A 27,785-nucleotide genomic window follows, 5' to 3' on the forward strand; every position below is an offset into this window, starting at 1 on the left:
AGATGTACAATATATCAGAATTGGAAAAATCCTAGTTATTTTTGAGGAAACAGAGTATCACAAACTTCAGACTACATGACTAATAAAATAATTTTTAGAGTGTTAAAACTTATTTTTTGCAACATGCATATGTTGAAACCAGGTCTAATGAAAACGTGGAAAAGTGGTCAGCAGTTGCATTTTTGATTTGCAGCCTCTTGATAAGTGCAGCACAGTCAGAGACTTAAAAAAATATCTATAATGCTGGGTATCCTTTGTGAGTTGCAGACAATGCAATAGAGAAAGTACACACATGTTTATGCATCAATATTGAATGTCTGTTACCCACGGATAATATTTATCAGCAAGTAGTCACACTACTAACATGAAAGTCTGTTCTCTACAGTATCACCAACCACCATTTCTATGCAGATTGTTTTATCAAGAGTCCAGTCATACAATAGAACACTGCTGTTAAACTCCAGGACATTCTTTTCAGAAACAATAGGAGCATTGCTATAATTCCTTTCTATGAATATTTTCAAATTTAAAAGAAGTGGCAATCCTCAGCTGATTTGAAGAACATATGAGCTTTTCTACAAATGGGCAATGAAAGTTCAGGAAAAAGTAAAGAGTCTTGTCATGTAGGTGCTCATGAAATCTAATAACACAAGAAACTGAAGGAATATTTCCAACAGAAACTATACTCATCGGTTGTTAAACTGGCCACAAACAGAAATATTATATTTCAGATTACTGCACTGCCATGAGAATGGCAAGTACAATAGTAGTCTTTGAATGCCAGATAGTTAAGAAATGAAAAGTCAAGAATTTTTCTGCATGTGATGTTTTCAAAGGTATTACACATAGCAAGGAGAGCTGTACAACACCACTACCATTCTCAGTTATAGTAATTCATAAGCCTGTGGCATCTTCTGGCAATAGGCTCCTCTTCTCCTCTTTTTTTGATGTGATATTAATATTCTAGGTATTTTGTAACATACACACTATGAATATAATTCAATACTTATGTCTGCATAAGTGTAAGTAGGGGAAATATTTTTTCTCTATTTTTTTATGTATTGATTTTCATGTTTTATACCTGTGTTTGAATGTATGTGTTGTAGAGGCTTGAGGTAAACTTAGACAAAATGCAAACAGGTGCCTAACTGCACTTAAATACTACCTGAAAAATTCTGGTAGGCTCACTGGTGTGCCAGACTTAAACTTTTATGGCAATACCCAACAGCTGTTCACAAAATAACTGTTCATGCACCTTTATGATGCATGCTGCTTCCAATTTTAATAGTTTATATAAATTCTGTAAAACTCTTCAGTCTGCCCATCTTGAACACTCTTCATCTCAGCATCTGAGGTTTACCTGTTCTAAATATTTATTATTTTATACAAATAATCGTCATTTGATATAAGACTAAAACTTATTAAATGCCAATAAACTGCATATGCAAACGCTTTTGGAGTGATTTGGTACCAGTTTAAGGTTCCAGTTTCTTATGCTCACTGTCCAAACTCTATTCAACTATTTATATTTTTATTGTTTATTGATATCAGAGTTATAATCTTTAAACATATACTACAACAAAATGCGTGAAGCTTAGAAAGACTCACCATGCTAGTAAAAGCGCACACATTCTGCATCTATCCTATTCACACAACTTTCTGGTAGGCAAGCAAATCTGACAGCCCAGAGTTAAGTGGTTTAAATAAACAATGACTATAAATCACTAAATGCAGATAACAGAAACTAAAATAATATTAAAAACTAACCTCATCAGCATCCAAGCCCAACTGCAAAATGTAAGATTCTACTGAAAATAACACACTTAGACAAGAAACTACTGAAGTAAAAGACAGATATCTATAGAACTATGATGAAGGAGAGTTAGACACACTCTTGCTTAGAAAGTACATTTACATACCAAGCACACAAAACATTTAACAGCAACACCATATTAAGTCTGTCATGTCACATTATGCTCACTAACTGTGGAGAAGGAGACACATACAAATGCCAAAAAATTATTACATGCCGTTTCTGTTGCCTTATATTTGGGTAAATTATTAAATGATTCAAAAAATATAAAAAAATACCCTTCCTCTACCTGTATTTGTGTGGGACTATATTAATATCTAATCTCTCAGGTTTTAGCTTGTATGCCTATTACTCAAAGTACTCATTGGTTTATTATTCACAAACTGGTGTATAGCCCTTAAACTCTATCATAAAATTTAATAAGTAATTAACAGTGTGTAAGAATGTGTATTTTTAATACACTATTAATGTGTAGGTAACTGTTGTTATCAGATGGGAAAACACTTTATTCACTGATCTATTACATAGCAGCTGAAGGTTCATTGAGAAAGACAAATGTTGTGGAATGTACAAAGATGTATCAATGATGTGTCAGTGTACTAAATGTTTGAGATAAAGTTATATTTTTGGAATAAAAGTGTAGTTGCATATTCTGTACAAACATTGATTTATTTTTTTATTTATTCTCTTATTCTGAAATACTAATGAAATTCCATTTACAATGTATCTCCGGGAAGGAAACCCACAAGGGACGATGGTGGTTAGGGATGGGGGAATATCATGAGGGAGCACAGCTGGGTACAAGAAAAGTGGGACTGGAGGATGGTGAAGTCATAATTTAGCAACCCTAGCATTTTATTAAAGTTTCCTGGAATAATTGTTACTAATAGAATTACTTGTACACAAAACCAAATATGTTCTCAAGATTTAGATAGAATTTTAATTTCTACCCCATACTTTGGGTGTTTTTATCTGTAGTGATGCTAGTAACAAAAAAAGATTTTGTTTACTATATATTTCTGCTACTTTTTCCTATATGACATGAACATTAAATGAAATGACAGAGCAAAATGCATGCATGATGTTTCCACTGATTTACAGCACACACAACTGCAGTAACACTTTTGTCTGTCATTACCAATGTGTAATTATGCTCAATCATTGTTGGGAACTTATTAGAAGTATGAATGGACATTTGAAAAATAGTATGTTATGTCATGTCATGTCACTTGGTGGTTTTTGTTATTTCATTTTTTCTGCCATTTGTTCTCTTTCTTATTGCCAAAAAAGTACAAAAGTAATGTATGGTATGATTTGGCCTGAATGAAGTATTTATGAACAATGATGATTTACGAAAGCTGTAATAATTAAACAGTCCAAACGCCTGATCAGGTATGTAGGAAATCAGTGAATAAATATTATGAAGTTTGTACATTACCCTTGTTCCCCATATAGTATGATAGTTGTTGAATTAATTACAGTGTGCATAGGGCCTAACATTTTAAACAGATATAGACTTCACGAAATCAGTAATAATAAAATTTTACTTGCTCTGTACAGAACTACATTTCTTGAGAAGATACTATGTCAAAAAGTTTAAGTATTTAGTTTATTTTGATATCTCCTATACCATTGGGGAAAACAGTTAAAGTGTAAAAATAATTATGAATTTTAAGATAATGTATTGCTACAGTCACAGTGGAATTGAGCTCAAAGAATATATTTGTAATTCCTAATTGTGTGATTCATACTGTGTGTATAATCAAAACTACTCTACATCATCATTGGACTATAGATTCCAGAAAGAGAGAAGTATTTGTATGTACTTTCACATTCCATTTTTTAAAAAATAACTCCAAAGGCTATGCCAGTATACTACAAAAAAAAATGGAGAGTACTATCTAACATTAAACTAAAGTGATACTTTATTTGGATGGCATTTAGCAATAGAGATTTGAGAGTAAAAAGTCCTGATGGAAATTCATCAGGTGCAGGGCTATTCTCCATAAAGTACCTGCATTAGATTTTTTCTCCAGGAAGAGGTGGAAATGAATGTAATAATATTTACTAATTTTGTAACATGAAGCTGGAACTTTTTGGCTTTCTCTACTCACATCCATAGAGTGCCTAGTTCAGCAGTAAACATATTAAGATTTGTACTAAACTAATTACACCGGGTACAAAACTATGTGAAATGATAGGAAGTTACGTGTGAACATCCACTAATTCAAAGAGTAGATTTTCAAAAGAAAACATAGTCCACTTCAAGCTGTATTTTTTTTAAAAATTTTACCAGCTATTGGCCAGTTTTCACTGACAAGTCAGAATCAACTACATATACTGGGCAACATGCTGTAGGACCTGTGGCATGTAAATTAGTCCACACGTCCACGTGTAGAACCACACATTAACAGTGGCGTGGTTTGTATCAAATACAAACAGAAATACTGTGGAAGAACCACATGAATGACAGCTTAAGGACAAACTTAACATCCAATCACATTTTATTGTACATCAACCTCAACTTATAAATTCATTAAATATGATTGTGGATGGAACAAGTGTATAAGTTGAGGTTCATACATGATAAAATGTGGTTCTTCAGTGAATGGATGTTATTACTGTCCTTAAAGTGTATTGCACATGGTTCTTCCACATGTTTTACAATTTTTCTGTTCATATTTGATACAGATTATGTCAGTGTTAATGTGTGGTTGCACATGTGGACAAGTAGATTAATTCACACACAACAACTCCTACAGTATATAGCACACAGATACTATGTATGAGCATGAGAATTACCTCTCAGTCAAAACTGACCAATAGCTACTAATAAATGGAAAAATTTATGGTCACAATGGACAATGTTTCATGGCTGTGGGCCCTTATACATGACCACATAATCCACTTTATAAATATGACTGGTGATGAAAGCTAAAATCTGGAACCAATGGAGTAGTCAGTGCAGTATAAAGGCTTAAACTAACTAAGGCCAAAGAAAACAGAACAGTGTCAAAGTTAAACAAATATTGTGTACTTCATCTTCTTTGCCACCAATATTATTCTTTCTTGTGCATTTTCTGCTACAAACACTAATGACAACCATCCTCCCTCTCTCTCTCTCTCTCTCTCTCTCTCTCTCTCTCTCTCTCTCTCTCTCTCTCCTCTCTCTCTCTCTCTCTCTCTCTCTCTCTCTCTCTCTCTCCTTTCTTTCTTTAGGCCACATTTAGAAGAAAATATGTACCAAGAGAGATCAGAACTTCAACACAAAAATCACAGGCACATTGTCTTCAAAACCAGCAATGTTTTGGAAAGTACTGACATTGTTGGCATTTCCCATTGTACCTATTCTCAAAATGATTTGACTATGATATTTCACCAAATGAAATTCAAACTGACAGTATGTTTGCATTTTGAAACTGTGAATGAAATTTAAAGAGAACTGCATTTTGTAGTTGTAGATTTACACAAAAGAACCCCAATAGTGGTTTTGAGCTGTAGAAAACAGATGTTATCACTTTCATACTTTTCAGAAGACTACTATATTTTGAAAATGAAGGTAATCACATGAAGAAACTGAGTACTGCAAACCAGAATTTTCCATTTAATTGATCAAAAGAAGTTAGAGATTATATCTCATACATAATGTTTGTAAAACTGGAGACAACAAACAGAACAATTATAAAGGTAATAATCTGATGTTCTCATCACACAAATAACTCTGTTGAATTACAAGAATGAGAGTCCATATCAATGAAGTAATTGCGAACAGAGCAAGCAACTTACACGTGCATGTGGGACATACCTCTTTTTTTGTGAATTGTTACATCTTCAGCCTATGACTTCAGCAATGATTCTTGTACATGTCCAAATGGGACAGAATAACACATTATTTGGTATTTCTATTAAAATATTTTCAGTTTTCTTTATCATTTACCTGAAGTTGTGTTTTTTGTTAACTTCATTTTTAAATACACTCATGCTCATAAATTAAGGATAATTGCAGAATGTGATGCCACACAATGTGGCACTACACAAAACTGGTGCTAATAGCATAGGCACTTAGGGAACACTCGCAACACAGATCTGCAATTCAACGGTATTAGTGATAAGTTGAGAAAACCATCCCAAAACACATGTACTACAGAATGCCACTGTTTCCTTCACATCTACCCTGACATCAGTATGGGATATGATCACCATGCACACGTACACAGGCTGCACAGCAGTTTGGCATACTCTGGATCAGGTGATCGAGCAGCTACTGGGGTATCGCTTCACATTCTTGCACCAGTGCCTGTCAGAGCTCCTGAAGTGTGGTAGGGGTTTGAAGACATGCAGAGATACGTGACTAAGAGCATCCCAGATGTACTTGATGGGGTTTAGGTCTGGAGAACAGGCAGGCCATTCCATTCACCTGATATCTTCTGTTTCAAGGTACTCCCTCATGATGGCAGCTCAGTGGGGCCATGCGTTATCATCCACCAGGAGGAAGGTTGGACCCACTGCACCCCTGAAAAGGTGGACGGACATACTGGTGCAAAATGACATCCCAATACACCTAACCTGTTACAGTTCCTCTGTCAAAGATGTGCACCGATCATAATCCCACTCCACACCATCAAACCACCACCTTCATACAGGTCCCTTTAAAGAACATTAAGGGATTGGTATCTGGTTCCTGGTTCATGCCAGATGAAAACCCGGCAAGAATCACTGTTCAGACTATACCTGGACTCATCCATGAACATAACCTGGGACCACTGTTCCAATGACCATGTAATGTGTTCTTGACACCAGCCTTTACGGGCTCTCCTGCAACCAGGTGTCAGTGGACTGCAACTTGTTCCAGTCTTCAGGTGAATAAACCATGTCTTTTCAGTCGTATGTAGACTGGGTGTCTGGAGACAACTGTTCCAGCGGCTGTGGTAAGGTCCTGAGCAAGGCTACCTGCAGTACTTCGTGCCCATCTGCAGGCACTGATGATGAGATATCGGTCTTCTTGTGGTGTTGTACAATGTGGGTGTCCCATACTGTAGCACCTGGACACATTTCCTGTCTGCTGGAATTGTTGCCATAATCTTGAGATCACACCCTGTGGCACACAGAGGGCCTGTGCTGCGACCTGCTGTGTTTGACCAGCCTCCAGTCACCCTAGTATTCTACCCCTCATAATGTCATCAATGTGTGTTCTTTGAGCCATTTTCAACACAGAGTCCCCATTAGCACATCTGGAAACGTCTGCACTCTTACTCGCTGCACCGCACTCTGACATAAACCAACACATCTCTGCGTATGTGGACTGCTGCCAGGGCCACCGTGTGAAGACTGCAGGTCAAATGCACCACATGGCCATACCCCAAGGTGATTTAAACCCACAAACAGCCCACCAGAGAATTATTTCACCATGTATCAGCATTATCCTCAATTTATGAGCATGAGTGTATATGTGAAATGGAAGATCTGTAGGAAGTAGTTTATGCACCAGATAATTTTTATGAAAACTGAGAATAATGGAAGAAGAAGCATTCAGTTTCACTGAAATGAAATATCTAGAGCAGCTGATGCTGAAACAAATTTTTCTCAAAGCACGAAATTAATTTTCACATTTTTTATCATGGTTCCTGGATTAATATTGCTAAACACCATCCATTTAATATGTGCCATGCTACCTAGACTGTTCAGAATAAGTATTAAAAATTTTAATCAGCCTGAAATGAAGAAAAATATTCTCAAATAATTTCCTTTGACCTGTTTAATATTTGTCCCCTAATAGGTTTTGTATCATTTATTTCAAATTATTCATCATTAATTATTCAAAGAAGATGGTGCTAAACAGTAGTAACATACATCTGTGATAGCATTCTAAAGTTTCACAATCATTTCCAAACATTATTATCATGAACAGTCAATGAGTGAAACAAAGACAAACTATCATGTACCAGTATGCCATGCAATGATGCAAAAGAGAGCAAAACATAATCTTAAATCTGTTGGAGAAAAACAGTGTATATATATATATATATATATATATATATATATATATATATATATATATATATATATATATATATATATATATATATATATATAATTATTTTCATACAAAATAGGTTTTATTTTAAGGCTACTGCCCAATTGTTGGAAGAGATAACAAGCCTTTGTAAGTTTCCAAATGCATAAACAATTACATCATTCATTAACAATTCTAAATCATTAAGTAACAAGTTATACACAATGTGTTGCAAAACTATCTGTACAAGATTACACAAGAGATACAGAAGACCAAGGTTAGCTGATTTTGGGTAGGGACATAAACCCATTGTCATAGCCACTGGAATTTTGCTATGTGTATGAAATTGTCAGTTTGACATATTCACAATTGATGATCAGATGCTGAAGAGGATGCAGTCCTTGCTGTCTGCATTCATGCAGAAAATTTATGTATTGTGCTAATAAAGTATTTTATAAGGTGTTAATTAGCTGGCATGCATCTGGTGTCACAACTGCCAACAGAAATTGATAAGCACCTGTGGGTGAAATGACTGTGTATTCCCAACAGATAAGTTTCAAACCAGCAGTTGCTCATGCATGTGCACTCATATTAAGGAGAAAAGGGCTGCATTGCACAAAGATGTGAAGAGAGAGAGGATCTAGCAGCACATGCTTCTGACAAGAAGAAAGTCTTTGATGTTATGAGAGCAGTCAAACAACAATAATTTAAGTTGTATACAACCCTAAACACCTGCACACTGTGCAGTTATATTGTTTTCAGTTTTAGTATATAAAAGTGTATGAGGGTGTTGATTATTTCTATTGAAGTATTTCACACACCACTTCCATAGTAGACTGAAAAGCAGCCTGACACTGTTGCTGAAGTGCTCTACACAAATACAAATTTTTCACATATTTTATTTTCAACCTGAATATTCAACACATGTATTTTTATGGTTTTTGGCAACCATTCACTCTAAATCAACATGTCATTCATGACACTTCTAAACCACATATGTTCACATTATTTTTCTGAAATTAGTCTTACCACAGGTGTTGTATGATTTACCCTTAAGAGTCCCAGGAGGCATAACCAGACAGTTAGTTTTGGAAACCAACTGACAAACTGGGATAAACCTATCACTTGCTCACCTGCTTTTGAAAGTCTTACACACTTATGTATCACATCGTGGAATTTTACATATCAGTCATTTAATATGTAAGACACTTAATGAAACACATTGTATAATTTTGCAAATTACTCTTACCACTAAAACTTTGTTAATGTACTTTAACTCAATTAAAGTATTTTTGATCATTGTTTTAACATTTCAGTCTAGGCAGTGATTCTGTTTACCATGTTTGTAAGTAGATCACGTCAATAAAGAAAAATTTCTAGTATTTCACAGGACCTCAATAACTACTTTTTTAAGACTACTACTAAATGACTACATTGGATACATACACACCTTCCCAATAAAAAGATACTGTCATTCTTCATCTCCTTTAACATTATGTACAGAAAGTTTTGCAACATAGTGTACCAGTACATTATGTTTTGACATGACTTATCACTGGGACTTTAATAAGTAAAAATCTTGCAGTAAATACTTTGAAGAGCTCTAAGTCTTATTTTCCAAAATAAATAGAGAAAACAAAAAAAGGCTGCAACATTAGCCATGTAAAACGTATTACAAAAAGAAAAATGTCTTGTCATAAGTTGGCTGATGCAAGAAATATTGTGAAACAAATGATAGACATAAAAATAGCACAAATGAATGTGTATTTACTGGAGTACATATAAAGGATCAGATAATAATTACTGGTGACCTCATTGTTGTATTTTTTTCTGTTACATTACCTATCAATTTCTTTTACCTCAAATGTTGATAAGCAACCAGTTTTGAAATGTACTATGGAAATTCTCATACAAAAGGTCAACATGAACAGAAACTATATTCATCGCATAGGAACACTGCAATAACAATGATTGATATAAAAAAAATACAAGTAAATATCATTTTTGAACTAAAAATTGAGAAGAATCATTGTAAAAGTAAAAATAATAGAAAGGAAAAAAAGAACTTAAAGCAACTATACTTTCAACTAATATATAACCAATAGTCGTCAGAAACATCCACCACACAGGTCTTAGTCCAATATTTTGTGTGGCTCACCTGCACCTGTGTTTTTCTAAAAATTTTACTTCCTTTTTCTCCCTTTTATATAAATTTCTGTTGAATCTAGTTTGTGTAAGAGAGATTCACTTTATTTGTTACACCTTTTCTTTCTTCTCTCTGTTTCATAACCAAACATTGCTTTATAAGTAGTCAGACTTACTACATGGTTTAATATTTTCTATTCACTGTCACAACAATGTCATGTTATGCTATGTAAATCAATTAAATAGGCAATAATCATTTGATCAGGAGAAAATTTGTTTCACCCATAAAATAAGCTGTGGAGATGGATATGAGAATATGTTATAATCTTTTTAAAGTGACAGAAATTGTCATTAAGGGCTCCCCTGCTAATGTAAGAACTACTTCGAAAGTTCTTGGATGTTGTGTAAACTGTAAACTGAAGATGATGAAAAATATTATTCAGTTTCCTTAACGCCATCAAACATAATGCCCCTGATCCTTCCAGGCAGTTATGATCTCGGAAGAACCTCAAACAGCACAACTTAAAAATTGCTAACTTTTTCATAGCATATGAAACTTGAATCATAAAGATGTTTGGAAATAAGATTTCACATTGTTACATACATATATTACTGTAATAAATAAATTTCACTCTCTGTTGTCTTAAAAAACTACTAAGCAAAATGAAAAACTATAATTTCGCTTACAATGAATGGCCAAAATTCATAAGGTAGTATTAAATGTGATGTTAATAGTAAACTGCTTCTCCAACAGCCATTAAAACTGTAGTAAAAGGTCTAGGTGGTCACTCTATTTCAGTGTTGGTATTGTTCGGAAGAGTTACTGATCCAGGTTTCTCTCAAAGGCACCCACAATTGTTCTTGTGTAGTTCATTCTGGTAAACTGAGCTTACATGTGTATAATCATCATCCTAAAAATGCCAAGCTATAGCCATGAATTCACTGGAGTGTTCATTGAGACACCTGCATGCAACTAAAGAGTAGTGATGCAGCAGTGTCCTGACAAAACATGGACTCTCCATCAGGGTATTCTAATGCCATAAAGGGATGCAGATTTTCTGCATGAATCTCCACAGACCACGCACCTGTCACTGGTCCTTGTAACTGGATAACTGCACCTTATTATGGTCATGTGAACACAACCCACATCATGACTCTGACACCTCCTGCCCAGACACAACTCTGTTGACATACAGAACCCATAGTTTCATGGAGCATATTCCACACTCTAAGATGCTGATCAGCTCAATACAACTGAAACCAGAAATCATCAGACTATGCCACAATGTGCCATGGTTGGATGTCCAGTGATTCTGTCCACAAGCCAAAGCCAGTCATTGAGCTTTGCACTGATGTGTCAGCAAAGGGTACATGTTGGTCATTGGACTGTTGAAGCAAAGCATAGCTTCACATTCTGGCCCAGACTGCCACGTCAGCCTCTGCCAAAGGCATCATTTGGATATTGTATGGAGGGATACAGGGTCAGCACACCATTCTTCCAGCAATTGCTGTTTTTTTATCTCAGAGATGCTACTTCTCAATTAGGTAGCTCCTCAATTTGGCCTCAAAAAGTTGAGTGCACCCTGTTTCAGTCCTCCCACCAAGAGAAATCCCTAGCAGTTTGAGAATTGAACCCAGGTCCCCTGCACAGCAGTGAGACACACTGAACACAGCTGCTGAAGCTTATGGAGTAAATTTGTCTCCACAGAATGTGGAAAGAAATGGGTTCCTGATGACCCACATTCAAATTAACCAATTTCTCTCACAGTAGACTGCCAATGGCCCTGTAAAGTTCATTTGAAATGACATGATACCACAAATGTACCCAAAATACTACTGACCTCCACCTAAATTATTGTGTAATTCTTGATATACAATGATTCATGCATTATGTGGCAATAATCATCCCACATTCAAAATCAGTTAACTCACAACGTGCTGCCATATCCGCTACATACCTGCCTGTAACAAACTTCTCAGGAACTGTATCTACACTCATGCCACATGATGGTAACATATATAGAACATCTTCAAAATGGACATTTCCAGTGAATTTTGGCCACTCTGTTTATAATATTGTTTACATACACTCTTTCTGAATACTGCATAATTTCATGTTTCCTTTATTAACTGTTTTTGTTCTGTTATCTCTGATATGGTCTATAACTATAATGAAACATGTTATACACACACACTGTATTTCTTTAACATTTTATACCTATTTACTTTCTTTCATTCTTTTTTTTTACGGTGATAAGAAGCTCTCTCCACTGAATTGATTTAGAATATAAAATCAGGGAATAGAATTGGCATGAGAATGGGAGATGGAAGTGTTAGAAATCCTTGTATCTTCATTTTTTCAGCCGCAATTTGATTTCAATCCAATTTCCCCACCCTAAGACAATCTGAGCGTCTTGGCTCTCAGGGACATCACAGCCTTACACTATGGATAGTGCAGTGGTTTCACAAAAATAATAATTTTGGTTATTTGTTTTTTGGGTAAAGGAATAATTTATGCACTATTAGTGATATGCAGCAGGCTGGCAAGGTAAGTGTTCTTGTTACAGCAGCATAGTAGCTGCCAGTTGAATAATATTACATGACTCATTTGTTTTCACGCAGTAACACAAGTTTGAACATTAATTTTGTAGAATGAAGGTTTTAACGTAGCAACTATGTCATGTAGTACTGCATATATATATACCCGATCTAATTTGCAATTTTATTTAAAGGCTTCAATAGTAATTTTAATTTTAATAATAATAATAATAATAATAATAATAATAATAATAATAATAATAATAATAATAATAATAATATAATGTAAGGGATTCACCAAAATTTAAACCAAAGTAATTTGCACCACCGATAAGGTGATGTGAATTAATATTTTTTCATTATTAATCAAAGAAAATGTAATTGAGAGTATGAAGAAGGCAGTGGGCAAGCATATGTTGAACAATTGGTATAGAAGGCTATGAGTTATATTGAATGGGAAGGCGCACTGGTTGATGTGGCCAGATGCAGATGAGAATGCCAGCTGCATGGGAAAATGATAGGTTTCTAGTACCTTCTAGAATAATTTCAGCATAGTAGTACCATTCTGGTATCAGAAAGCATGTGAGATTGTGAATGCTGAGGGGAACCCGTCCTCTGTAGAGTTTCAGTGGCAATATTGCAAGACATCGGCATAGAGAAAAAATAGTCCCACTTGTTCTTAACCATTCCAGTTAAGGAAAATATATTTTAAATGAAAACTAAAGCACATAATTGAGGACAGGGCTTAAGAAAATTATCTCCTCTCTTACTATTTCTTTCATTAGTTTATAAAATTAGTAATGACATTATTACTCATTGGTGTGGAAGTATGAATAAACTGGAGGGGAGTGTTACTTCTGACATTGGCACTTTTGCTCTAATAGACTGACCCGTATCTGACCACTCTAATGAAATGCTAACTTTGTTCGGACAATAAGTGCTTTTACAGTAAAAATGGTTGTCCAGGCACTCCTCCAAGTGTCTGGAACTGCAGATCAGTAGCGGCAGGTTATTTCGCAATTTAGTATACCAGTGAAAGCATACACAAGGCAGTAATTTTGATTGTGTGATACAAAGTCTCATTGGAACTGTGATGAACTTTAGAACAAAGGCAGAAGCGCTTATCACAATCAAGATGCAGTCTCATCATCATGTGTAAGTGATTTTTTGCATGGCTTGGCGCTGGTGTGAATTTGTGATAGGTCTTCAAGGTTTTATTGTATGCAAAATGGTTGCACAGTTGAGTGCAGTTAAATGAACCTAAATTCATTGTGTAATATGGCAATGTTCAGGCAAGTGAGTGTTTGTTCAACTTGCATCATTACAAGTCCCATGTGGCAGTGCAAAATTAATTGTTTGACTCTGAGTTAAATCGGTATCTAAATTCTATGTACATAAAGAGAATACAGATTGTTCTAGAAGGGGCTAACATATATTGCTTTGTTCTGAAGGATAGAGCCTGATTCATTGTGAAGATAATTTATGAACATAAAAGAGATATGTCATCATAAGGCACATAAAGGAAGACGTTAGTCTGATACTCTGTTACTTGTGTGCTCTCGGATTAACTGCAGGTGTCAAACATTACTGTAACAGCAATCCCTTGCAGTTGTACCATGTGCTTTATTGGAGGATACTGTGCCACTGAATTATATTTTATTTATCATGGTAGATCTGTGTTCTGATTTGCTGCAACAATCTTTATCATTACATAATTACTTGGGTGATTTGTTGCTTCCCAAGATTGTTTACAGTGAGTAGCATAAAGAACGAGAGAGCAAGACTATCTCTGAGAGCCAAACATCTTCAAGAAATATAAAGGTTGTGGTCTGTGGTGCATATGACACATAACAAATGTTAGGTGGACGTTGGCCCGCAGCGGGCCTGATATAATACGATCTATGTTGCACCAAGGCTTTCAAGTGACTAACCACTAGCACTGATACATTAATAACAGTTTGTAACTTATTTTATATCACATTCCAGCATTCAGTTTAGTCATAATGGTAGTCAGGTGGAATAAATCTCAAAGTAATAAACTGCTCCACTGTCCCTACTAACTTCTAATGTGGTGTGATCAGCTGGGAAATGGAAAAATTTTCAATATGGTGTTGAAGTGTGGAAAAATTTTCAGTGGTGACATGTCACATGTAACACTGAATGAACCCAGCAATGAAATAAATTAAATAAAAACAGTTAGTGAAATAAATCAGGCAGTTTTAAAATTGTACATTATCCACAAGGTAATTAGTAAATATTAAGAATTTGAAAACATTATCAGATTTTTTTTTTAGTGTGAGCTATTTCTTGAAATCATTTTCTACTGGAAGTAGCAGGTGAAAACAGGGTGGGGGAGGGGGGGGGGGGACTGTCACTCAACCTAATCCATTCACCACTCATTAAGAGGAACTCACCTCCAATCAGCATTTAAAAGATGATGAAAGTTTGCATGTAAGAATAGGAATTAATTTGATGGAGAAACAGAATTCAGACAGCATTTTGTACCTTTCCAAGTTGTTTAAAGAACCATTGACTGAAGACATGTTTTATGTAGAACCAAGGGATGTCACCTTAGGTATGCATAATTTCAGCCATGTCGTCTCCCGATAATGAAGAGCAATGACAAGAAGATTTACAGAAGGTAAGCGTTTGATAATAGTATAATCTGTGAACAGAATTTTGAAGTTAATGGCTTAATAAAAATTCGAAGAGGTTAGGGAGTTTATTTTTGAAGGAGATGCCAATGAGGAGCCTGAGTTTGTCTCTGAGAGGATTATTAGTGATGAAGAACTTCGTAATTTGGACGTACAAGAAGGGTGGCATCAGGCACAAAACCTGTGCAACTTACTGCTTCACGATAGGCTGGCCAGTTTTTGTAATTGTTCACCTATTGTTACCAATAATAAGGAGTCAATGAATTGTTCTGAATTTAGTAGAAGAGAGATAATTAATGATCTTTTGGTGGAAGATGGTGAAAATGATAATGTGATGAATTATGTGAAACCCATTGTTACTGCCCAATTACTAGGTGCCACAACAGATATTCTTGTAGATAATGGTTCAGAAGTGTCAGCCACAGAGAATTCTATGAAGCAATCCCAAAGAAATAAAATTTTTCAGTTTTTCCAGTTACAGGTGTAAAAATTGTAGGTGCGACAGGGAAAGTTACCAGAGCCATTGAACATGAAGTATGGATACCCACGGTGCTGAATGAGAAAATATTAGAACATAATTTGTTAGTTATTGAAAATTTGAGCATAAAAATTTTGGTAGGGGTGGATTTTTTAAATGAATTAAAACCCTCAGTGGATTCTGAAGGCAAGAGAATGAAGCAGTGAGTGCAAGGACGAGATTTTGTAGTGTCATTTAAAAACCTATTCAAATGTGATAGGGACAACTCAGGTAGTTTCTTTATTGATCAGTTCCAGGATGATAATGGACCAAAACATGTAAGCATATGTAATGTACAGAAGGAACTTGAACAAAAGAATACTTTGGAAATAATAGAGGATAAGGTAGCTAACAAAGTTTTGTCTAGTAGCCAGAAAGAAGACTTAAAACAGGTGTTAGTGAAATTGTGGAAGGTATTTTTGGAGGCTCCAGGGCGGGTTACAGACTGAGTGTAAATTAAACATAAAACCTGATGAGAAGTATGGTGCCAAGGAATATGTTGTACAATATTCAAAGAGGGAAACTGTAAAAAAAGTAGACAGGATGTTGGCTTGGGGAGTTATTGAGCAATACATTAACCCACTTGGAATTGTTCCAAAATGTGACAGGAGCATACATGTGATGTTGGATGTGAGAAGGCTCAGTGATGTAGTAGAAAGAGGAAGTAACCGCCCAGTGCAAGTAGATCAGTTGCTTCAAAAATTTCATGGTGTTAAATTTCTTTCATCTTTAGATGTTACATGGTGGTTTTGGAATATAAGGTTGGCCCCATTTAAATATGTAGGAGATTGGTCTTCCTGTGACTGGTACACAATCTGGCAGTCATGCATTGACAGCTGTCAAATAGTTTTCATTGTCCTACATGATCATTCATCCCCAACTCTTCTCCATATCCCCATGATCCATAGAATTTCTTGGAGTCTGAGAGACTGTAAGGAGAACCAAGTAGAATTAAGATCTACACACAGGATGAGTTTTTTTTGTAATAGTATATGAATAGTGAGAATGACATTAATGAGTGTTGGCAACAGTAAGTGGTAGTAACATTGAATAAACAAGTAAAAGACACTCTGATGCGTGTGAATGTTTCATGATTATTCTTTGAGAATGAGAGTCAAGGGCAGGAAAAAAATATTAAGTTATGATAAGAGCTAAGGTAAGTGACCAGATGTGATGAGGTGGTACAGCTAAATGGTAAAAGAAATGGCTATTAACAACAGTTGAAATTAAATGGAAGTGTTAAATAAAGTTGCAGTACAAATGAAGTAAAATGCAGATATGCAAAGATAATAAAGTATTGTTCATGAAGCTATTATAATAAAGTAGCTGTAGAGGAATTAAATTGTCAACAAAATATGAAGTGATAAGAGGCTATCCACTGTTATCTTTAATGTATTCATTGAAGAGGCGCTGAAAAAAAAAAAAAAAAGGGAAAATTCACAGACAGGTGTAGTAATTCACGGCCAACGAATAGATATGAAAAGATATGCTGATGATATAGCTGTCCTGGCTGAAAGTGAAGAAGATCTTGTAGTCCTACTGAATAGAATGGATAAAGTTATGGGTGAAGAACATAATATGAGAATTAATAAAGCAAAAACAAAAGTAATGGCATGCGACAAAGAAGATCAAGTGAAAGTCCAAGTTCATGTAGGCAATGAACTGCTTGAACAAGTTGATAAATTTACTTATTTGGGCAGTAATATTACCAGGGATGGACGGAGCAGAAGTGAGAAGTAGAATAGCTCAAGCAACGGCTGCTTTTAACAAGAAGAAAACCATATTAACATCTAAGAGCATCAGCCTTGAAATCAGGAAAAGACTTTTGAAATCATGTGTGTGGAGTGTGGCATGCTATGCACGTGAAACATGGACTCTCAGGAAAGACGAAGACCACAAGCTAAATTCTTTTGAAATGTGGTGCAACAGATGCATGCTCAAAATAAAATGTATGGACAAAGTCACAAACGAAGTGGTTCTGGAAAGAGCAGGTGAGAAGAGAAGCTTCTGGAGTTTCATTGTTAAAAGAAGAGTGCAATTTACTGGCCATCTATTAAGACATAAAGGACTCCTGAACACAATCATAGAGGGATATGTCAAGGGAAAAAGACCAAGAGGAAGACCACGGCTGAGGTACATGGATCAAAAAATGTGAAAGATGTGGGATGTAACACCTATAAAGAAATGAAGAGTAAAGCTGAAAGATGCACAGAATGGAGACAAGCTGCCATTGTAGCTGTTGCAAACCATTCCTTGGATTGACCACTAAAGAAGAAGAAGAAGAAGAAGAAGAAGAGGCTGGGACAAACAATGACCACCAGATATAGTTAGGAATTTTGCAGCAACAAACGTAATGGGAGCGCCTTGCTATTAATTGTTAGAGAAAATTTGGGACCTCTGCCAAAGCACAAGTAGGATTCGGCTAGCAAGCACAGTTTTTCCATTAGGTTTCCACTGAACAAATTACTATGAGCCAATGTTATTTAAATGACACTATCTGTACAAGAAAGACAAGTATAGTAAAGCCAATGTGAGAGAAATAATATGAGCAATATGAGCCTTTAACAACAAGTTTAGTTGAATGTTAAATGGATATCTTGGTCACAATAAAGTAAAGGATTTTAACTTTAGAAGATCACACAGTTGTGGCAGAACTGTATTATTCACAGCTTGGAACATGCACAACTGAAACTGACAAAGGTATTCCTGACAAAGGTCACAAGAGAATTAAAAATAGGGTTATACAAAACCAAATGGAGGTTTATTTGTGAAAGTTATGATGTAGGTGAGAAGTGTCTGTTGGAATTTGGTAAAGTTGAAATAGGATTTAGTAGGTATTTGTGAAAGTTATTGAGAATAGGAAAATATTTGTCTACATCTACATCTACATACATACCCCGCTAGCCACCAAGCGGTGTGTGGCAGAGAGCACAATTTGTACCAAAGTCATATTTCCCCTCCTCTGTTCCACTCACAGATAGCACGAGGGAAAAATGAACACCTCAGTACGAGCTCTAATTTCCCTTATCTTTGAATGGTGATCACTGCATGATTTGAAAGCTGGTGGTGATAATATATGCTCTACATCCTTGGTGAAGATCGGATTTCAGAATTTATTGAGCAGCTCCTTCCGTTTAGCGCATCATCTATCTGTAACTGTGTCCCGATTCAAACTTTCTATGAGATTTGTAATGCACTCGCGGTGGCTATATGTACCAGTCAGGAATCTTGCCACACTTCTTTGGACCATCTCAATCTCTTGAATCAAACCCAACTGGTAAGGGTCCCATACAGATGAACAATACTCTAATACTGGATGAACTAATGCATTTTAAGCAATTTACTTTGTTGAAGGACTGCATCGCTTCAGGATTCTACCAATAAACTGCAATCTAGGGTTCACCTTGCCCATTACTTGTGTAATCTGATCATTCCATTTGAGATCATTTTGAATAATCACACCCAGATACTTGACAAATGTTACCACTTCCAAAGACTGGGCATTTATTTTGACTCTTCCATTACTGGAGATTTTTGCCTTGTTATATGCAGTAGGCTACACTTACTAATATTGAGAGATAACTGCCAGTAATTACACCGTGCATTTGTTTTCTGCAAATTCTCATTGATTCGTTCACAACTTTCATGTGATACTACTTTCCTGTAGACTACAGCATCGTCAGCAAACAGTCTAATGCCACTATCAATACCATCAACCAGATCGTTTATGTAAATCGTAAAAAGCAGTGGACCTATTACACTGCCCTGGGGCACACCTGAAGTTACGCTTGCTTCTGTTGAAGTCACCCCATTCAGGATGACATACTGCTCTCTGCCTGTTAGAAAACTTTCTATCCAACTGCATATGTCATCAGATAGATTGTAAATGCACACTTTTTGGAGCAATTGACAGTGTGGAACTGAGTCAAACACCTTTCATAACTCGAGAAATATGGCATCAACCTGGGAGCCGGTATCTAGAGCCATTGTATATCATGCACAAAGAGGGCCAGCTGTGTCTCGCATGACCTCTGTTTCGTAAGACCATGCTGGTTTCTGGAGATGAGCTTCTCAGAGTACAGAAAGGTCATTATGTCTGAACACAAAATATGTTCCATGGTTCTACGACAAATCTATGTCAGTGAAATTGGTCGGTAATTATGTGCATCTGATTTTCTACCCTTTTTATAGATTGCTATGATCTGGGCCTTCTTCCAGACCTGTGGAACATTCTGCTGCTCCAATGATCTCTGATAGATGATGGATAAGGATGGTGCTATATTTGTTGCATAGTCAACATATAATCTTACGAGGATACCATCTGGGCTAGATGCCTTCCTGGCATCTAAGGATCTTAACTGTTTTACAATCCCAGATACAATAAACACCATGTCAGCCATCCTTGTGTCTGTTTGATGACTGAAAGGGAGAATGGTGCTGCAGACTTCTACCGTAAATGAGTTTTTGAATACTAGGTTTAGAATTTCAGCCTTCTAAGGTATGATGTCTGTAAGGTTGATGGGGTATTTATTTAAAGTCTTATTTAGAGACAATTAGTGTTAAGGCCCTAGGTCAAAGGACTGTGGAGATGGACAAATTCCTCCCTTATTAGCAAATAAGGATGAAAAAGGACTGCACCGATGTAAAAATACCACCCTTGGTAGGAAGTTGTTAGTTGTTAAGTGCAAGGAATTATGAGAGTGCAACAGACTTGTGCATTAGTTATAAGGTCATGAGGTATACATTTTGAAAACTATCTGCTTGCCATGAAATAAATCGAAAACTCAGCAAATGCAGAAACCATGTGAAAACTAAAGGTGGTTAGGAGAAGTACCCGAGTGTGATGAAACTGAGTGAATATCCAACTGTGACATAACATTGATAAGAATAGATAACTGAGACAAAAACGGCTCTGAAATGAAGAGAGGCTCCATCATTTAAAGCTCATCACAAACATTGATTGGAAATAGATGTAAGGTTTGAAAAGTATGACTAAGTAGAATTATGGTTTTTCTCATTGCACAGGATACAAGATTTATAATTTTCTTGATTATAATTTGTGGTAAAATATGTTTTAAATGATTTTCTTACTCAAAGGTAAAGGCAATTAATGATGATTTATTGAAAAATGTGTGTGTTCACGAGCTGTAACAGAATTTAATTTTTTGAATCTTCAGTAATAAATATGAATTTTGAAATGACAAATAATATTTTCATATTTTGTATTTAACAATTCTATGTAATATTGAGAGCAAGGAATTGCAGAGATACTTTTAATATGCTATAAAACCGATTTTAAATAATATCAGTCAGTGACGGTATAAAAAAATTTGACATGATTTTTGGGCCAGATGCCTTCCTGGCATCTAAGGATTTTAACTGTTTTACAATCCCAGATACATCATTATAGAAGGCTTTGAGTCATCTCGAGCAGGAAGGCTCACTGGTTGACACGGCCGAATGTAGATGGGAGTACCAGCTGCATGGGAAAATGATAGGTTTCTAGTACCTTTTAGAACAATTTCAACATAGTAATACCATACTGGTACCAGAAAGCACACGGGATTGTGAAAGCTGAGGTGAACATTCCAGCATTCAGTTTAGTCATAATGTTAGTCAGGTCGAATAAATAAACTGCTCCACCAACCTTACTAACTTTCAAGTTCAGTTTTAATTGTTGTTTGTCTTTCATAATTTGTGTTTCTCTGTCAGTGTATACAATTTTTTAAATTTAAGTGCAGTTTCTAATGTATCATGCAGACATGAATAGATGAAAATGCAGGAAGTGTGACAGTAGTGACTTGAATTTTGGTTTTACATGTTCTACTGCAGTAAATGGGGAATGAACAAAGTGTGTGATTTGTTTCAAACTCAGAGCTACAGAGAGGAAACTCCCTAATAAAGTGAAATGATTGGGGTCAAATCATGGTAATTGGTAAACAAATCATGAAAATATTTTTCCACGGTGTTAAAATAAATGACAGAGAAAAACTTACTCTAAACATGCTAACATTCATACAAATGCAGTTCTTTCATCTTACAAAGTTGCCTACAGTGTAGCAAAGAGCAAGGAACCTCACATCGTAGTGGAGAATCTTATTTTACCAAGCTACTCAGGACACAGTATCTACCATAAAAAATTAGTCAGCTGCCCGATCTGTCTTTGTCAGACAGTACTATTAGTCATTGAATATTGAATATCGCAGATGACATTAATGATCAGTTGGTTCAGAAAAGTCAAAGATAATGGTGAATTGGATACTGAGTCAGATGATGCTACAAATCACCACAATGATGTGCATCTAATTTGTTACATATGGTTTATAAATTATTATAAATTTCTTGAAGATCCTATTTTCTGCAGGAAAATAAGTCCTGGTTTAAATGAAACATACCTCTTAGGAACAACATACTATTTTACGTATAAAAACAACATTAATTGAGAAAACTATGTAGGCATGTGTAGAGATGAAAGTCATAGTATCACTGGCTGTTATACCAGATTGCAAGCTCTGATCCATAAAGAGGCATCTCATGCTACTTGGGCACACTATCTTATTCACTAAGTAGCATGACTCCTGTCCTTTATGAGGTTCTTCAATCAGTGACTGAAGTGGTTAACATCTTTGAAATTCAAGCACTGAAGTCAATATGTTTTCATCAAATGGCATTGCTATGCGAGCTGGACACATTTCCCTAAATTTTTACAGCAACTCTTGCTGCCTCTCATGTAGAGATATCTTGAAAAGTGTATACAAAGTCAGGAATGAACTTTGCTTTTACCTTGCTCAAGAGAAACATTTGAGTTCTGAGAAGTTAGTAGAAGTGACTTTATTTTGAAGCTGGCTTATTTTTTTGGCTTTAAGAAACTCAATTCACAAACTTATCCCTTGAAGATAATGACACCAGCATTCTGCAACTGCCAGACAATATTGCAGCCTTCAGAAAGCAACTACTATTGTGGAAAAAAATTAGGCAATAAAGACATAAATTTTCTCTGCTCTTCAAATAGTTTTAATGACTTGTTTTGGGTAAAAATTGAAGCCTATGTTTGTATATTATTTAACTGAACTAAGGGAGTACTTTGTTATGTGTTTTCCAGAAGAATTTTGAACAACACAACTAGATCAAAGATATTTTCAGTACATAACTTACCACTGAAGACCAAGAGGAATTTATTGATATTTCTTCAGACTCAACATGAAATCTGACTTCATTTGCTCATCAATGCTCGAGTTATGAAGGTTGGTGAAGCAAGAATATGTGCAAGTAGGTAAAAAGTCTCTAGAAGTACATTTTGCAACATCCTACTTATGTGAAGTAGGTTACTCAGCATTGGAAGTCATCAGCACAAAAAATATATTATACATGAATGCAGGGAAAGAGAAGAAAGGGAGGAAGATTAGAGTTCTCAGTTCTTATGGGAGTGCCGTCATTAGAGATGGCACATAAGCTCGGATTATGAAAGGGTGGGGAAGGAAATTGGATGTGCCCTTTCCAAATCATCATATTCTGGGGTAATTCATCGTTGAGTAGAAAAGTATTCATTGCACAAAAACGTGTAATCAGAATAATTGCTGGAGCCCACCCACGGTCATCCTGCAGACATCTATTTAAGGATCTAGGGATCCTCACAGTAACCTCACAGTATATATATTCCCTTATGAAATTTGTTGATAATAATCCAACCCAATTCAAAAGTAATAGCAGTGTGCATACCTATAACACCAGGAGAAAGGATGATCTTCACTATGCAGGGTTAAATCTGACTTTGGCACAGAAAGGGGTAAATTATGCTGCCACAAAAGTCTTTGGGCACCTACCAAACAGCATCAAAAGCCTGACAGATAGCCAACTAACATTTAAAAATAAATTAAAAGAATTTCTAGATGACAACTCCTTCTACTCATTGGCTGAATTTTTAGATATAAAGTAAAAAAAAAAAAAAAAAAAAAAAAAAAAAAAAAAAAAAAAAAAAAAAACTTAATCATTAGTGTCATGCAATATTTTGTGTAATGTAATTTCTTGTACAGACATCTTTTATTAACCTGACACGTTCCACATCATTACGAAGTGTCGTATTCATGATCTATGGAACAAGTATTAATCTAATCTAATCTAATCTAATCAAAAGAACTGTCCTGGCATTTGCCTGGAGTGATTTCAGGAAATTATGGAAAACCTATGACTGGATGGCCATATGGGGGTTTAAACCACTGTCCTACCAAATCAGAGTCCATGTGCTAACCACCACACCATCTCACTCATTGTGGAGAAAGAGATGTGAATCACGATTTCCAATCTTGGGCCAAGATTGAAAGAGCTGATGATGGAGCAGGAAACTCATCATTGCCATTGATTTTGTTGAAAGACTAAGAGTTAATGACATTAAAAGCTGATCAAAAACTCTAAAAGTTAGAATACCACTGTCCTAAGATATTGTGCCCATATGTACTGACATTATTACAAACAATGAAATCATTTTATAGTGAAGTTGTACATTAAGCTCAAACAGCAATGATACGTTTGTACATCTTGCAAGCAATAGAGATAGTAGCACAACACAGAGTAGAATACAAAATATGACAGTGAATATTCAACTTTAGAAAATAATTGATGTTTTCCTAAAAAAAAAAAAAAAACATTATTGGAGGCCAGACAGCAAATGTACAAAAAATTCAATCAGCATCACTGCTATGGATGAGGAATGTAATGAATGTAAACAATCCAAAAAAAATTAATAAATGTAGGTGAATAACAGTGTTATGTGAAGTGATGGTGGAGGGGGGGGGGGGAGGGGGGAAGGAAAGGGAAGATACTGATGATATCAGCTGGATCAGGAATGTATGTGGAATTAGCAGCGATGAGTGAAAATGTGTGTTGGACCAGGACACGAACCTGGGATCTCCTGCTTACTAGGCAGTTGTGTGAAGAACTGGGCTACCCCGCCACAGTGTTAATCAAAAATGCACAGACTACACCTCAGCACATGCTTTGACCAACCCACATTCCCATCTAGTCTCACCACTTATCTGCAGTCCCCATCTATGTCCTCAATGTTCACTAATTTTAGACTCCCTCTGCAGACTGAACGTAAATGTGCATTTGCACTGATGGTTGTGGAGTCATAGCCCATCAAGGCATATTAATTTTATGAATCTGTGGTATATGTTTTTTTGGACATGTATGAAAAGACAGACACAATGCGTTCATATCATGTGAATAACAGTACAGTTTATAAAATGGTATTTATCCAATAGAGGAAGTAAATACTGCTGAAGCACTGAGGTGTTTTATTAGATTTTTCACCTGAGCTTCTTTACAATATACATTCTTTCAGATACAGAATAATCAATGATCATAAAGAAAGACCGCTTGGTATACTAGAGAGAGATGAGATGAAAATATCAAATATTAAGTTAAATCGCTGAACAACAAGAGAAAATAATATGAAATGACTAACAAACAATGAAATTAGAAGTAGGGAGAAAGAGGACAACTTACTATTTATTTGGAAGCACTCTTTAAATTTATAGGGTGATATTACTTGCCTATCAGAATTTTTGTAGCAATAAATCATTAAATAGCAGATGAGTCAAAACAATCCTGATATCACATAAAACCTAGTTTATGAACGATAACATTTTGCACATATATCAAGACAGAAGTAACTGCTCTAAAATTAAGAAAAGTCCCAAGCTCAAGATGAATAAAGAAAAGATAATTTAGAGAAGGTAAGCAGAAAGAAGAGACAGTGCATGATTTAGAATAAAGAACTGTATAACTGAATGTTTAAACATAAGCAGTAATGAACAGGAGAAATGGAAATTCATCAAACTGAAGTCTATTTTCCCAGAACAATATATTTGCCAGTTCTATATAAAAGCAACTAGTGATTCATGAAATTCTGGTGAAACTAAAACTGTAGTGTCTCACTGCATGCTTTTAAAAATACTCTCATCCATTTACAGGTGTAATGTACTGTACATCATCATTAACAATTTCATTTGTGAAATATTTTAAAATCCTAAATGAAATACAAACTAAGATGTGAGGTGAGGAAAAAATTCAACAAAATGTACACACACACACACACACACACACACACACACACACACACACACACACACACACCACACACACACCACACACACACACTCTGAAGTGATATGGAAGGGTGTGCTAGAATCAGAAAGGACAGCATGGGACACAGACATGAACACTGTCAGAGGGAAAAAACCCACATAACTTTTTTAAAATTAATTATGGTCACACAAGCCTTTATTTCCACTTTCAAGTTTTCAGTTTGTGCCATAACTCAAATTTAAATACTTAACACAATTTTTTTGTGATACTGTCCGTTCACCATCTTTTGTTGTTCTATCTCTCTTTCCCTATAAATACATCAAGATAACAGTCATATTATCCCCTAATTTTTCTACTGTTTTGGAATAAACATTGTTGACTGCTACTTACAAAGCATTCTACAAATAATTTTTTGATAATACTATCACAAATTGAAACAGTCCATCAGTTGAAGGAAGCAATCTTACAAATAAATTTGAGAGCCAATGAAATAAAGTATTCTGGAGCACTTGTGCAGATTGAGACACAATAAACATTATGTTAATGTTATTCAGCAGTACAGGTACGTTTTTGAGTATAGAACTAAAAAATGTGGCCAATACTGTAAGACAGAACATATGGATACCTGTACTTCATTGAATAACAACTGTAAATTTATATCTAGAAGAAACCTATGTGGAAATATATAGATTTCTAGCATCTCCCAAGCACTTCTAAGTGAACCATCATAAGTATGAGTGAACCTTTCCAGAATGCCCCATAAGTTTGGCTCATAATATACAAGTGATTTGAGCAGGCTAGGGATTCAAATAATTCAGAACTAACAGTTGAGTTTGGACATTTGTACTCTTGTATATACATGTTTCCTCATGGAACACCAGCCATTTTGAAAGAATGTGATCCAGTAAAGGTCATAAATGGCAGCTACACAACCATTCATAGTAGTCATTATGAACTGAACTGTAAAGGTAGATCAACTAGTCTCATTAATCCCCTAAGATAACACTACAAACATGTACAAAATGGCTTGACTGCACCACTTTGCATAGTGCATTTCACAAACAGGTGTTATGGTCTCAGGTAGTCTTTAACAATCAACTCAATGCAGTTATATTGTGAATCAGCTGCTGAATCTACATAGATGTTTGTGAACACCTTCATGTTCTGTTGCATTCACACGTGATAGCTTCTACGGTAGATAATGCTGCATTAGTTAAAGTAGCTTGCTATCTTTGTTGGTCAAATTTAGAATTGATCACATTTAATGCAATCTATAATGTAAGTAGAACAAGACTGAATATGATCATAAAATAAGCATGCATGATAATTTCACAGTCCCTAACATTTGATGGAACATCCTTTCTATCTGAAAGCATATTATGAAGCTCTGTTCATTTTATGATCTAAGTTCCACAGCTGCACCTGCTTTACTATTTCTATTTTATTAATTTTGGGACTGCAGCCTCCTTCTGAAGTACTCAGTCTTGTAAGCTGTCAAGCTGGAACCTGACAAAGAATGAAATATAAATGAGTAAAATACCAACAACACAGTGTAGCTGTGGAACTGATATTTCCAGAAAAATATATTCATCCATGGACTACCAAATAAAATTCTCCTTCAAAAATAATGTAGAAAATTCTTTGTGTACATTCACTAGTTAGAAACAAAAAGATGAGATTGGTGCATTTACATGTAATTGAATTGTGTAGCCTACTCACTTGATCATGCCAATTTGACATAGCAGTGTTATGAATTTTGTATGCCACTGCACACTGCTTACTGCAGGATGAGAGGGTGCCCAGAGAATAATAAATTTATTTAAGAGTTAAAAATATTGTTTTTGCAAGCTGAAAAAAAGATTAACAGAGTAGTTCGAAAAGCCATGTAATCTCTCACATTTGTGCATGATGCAGTACATAGCTGACATCCCAGTTGTTATTTGCTGAATTAAGAAACTCATATGTTTAGACATGTATATTTAAGAACTATAATCTAGTGCTATATCATCAAAATCAAAA

At 35.4% G+C, this 27,785-nt stretch overlaps 1 protein-coding gene across 2 annotated transcripts in view; it reads right to left on the reverse strand.

Moving 5' to 3' along the window:
* LOC126297448 (potassium voltage-gated channel subfamily H member 6) overlaps nucleotides 1-27,785 on the reverse strand; it is a 2,320,485-nt gene that overhangs the window by 405,947 nt on the left and 1,886,753 nt on the right. Inside the window, exon 11 of one of the 2 annotated variants that reach the window (XM_049988300.1) lies at nucleotides 1,768-1,788. The exons of the other annotated variant lie outside the window; for it this stretch is intronic. Within the exon in view, the coding sequence (XP_049844257.1) occupies nucleotides 1,768-1,788 (21 nt within the window). The remainder of the gene's footprint in view (nucleotides 1-1,767; nucleotides 1,789-27,785) is intronic. 2 annotated transcript variants of the gene reach the window in all.

Source organism: Schistocerca gregaria, chromosome X, assembly GCF_023897955.1.
Source record: "Schistocerca gregaria isolate iqSchGreg1 chromosome X, iqSchGreg1.2, whole genome shotgun sequence".
In the NCBI taxonomy this organism is placed as follows: domain Eukaryota; kingdom Metazoa; phylum Arthropoda; class Insecta; order Orthoptera; family Acrididae; genus Schistocerca; species Schistocerca gregaria.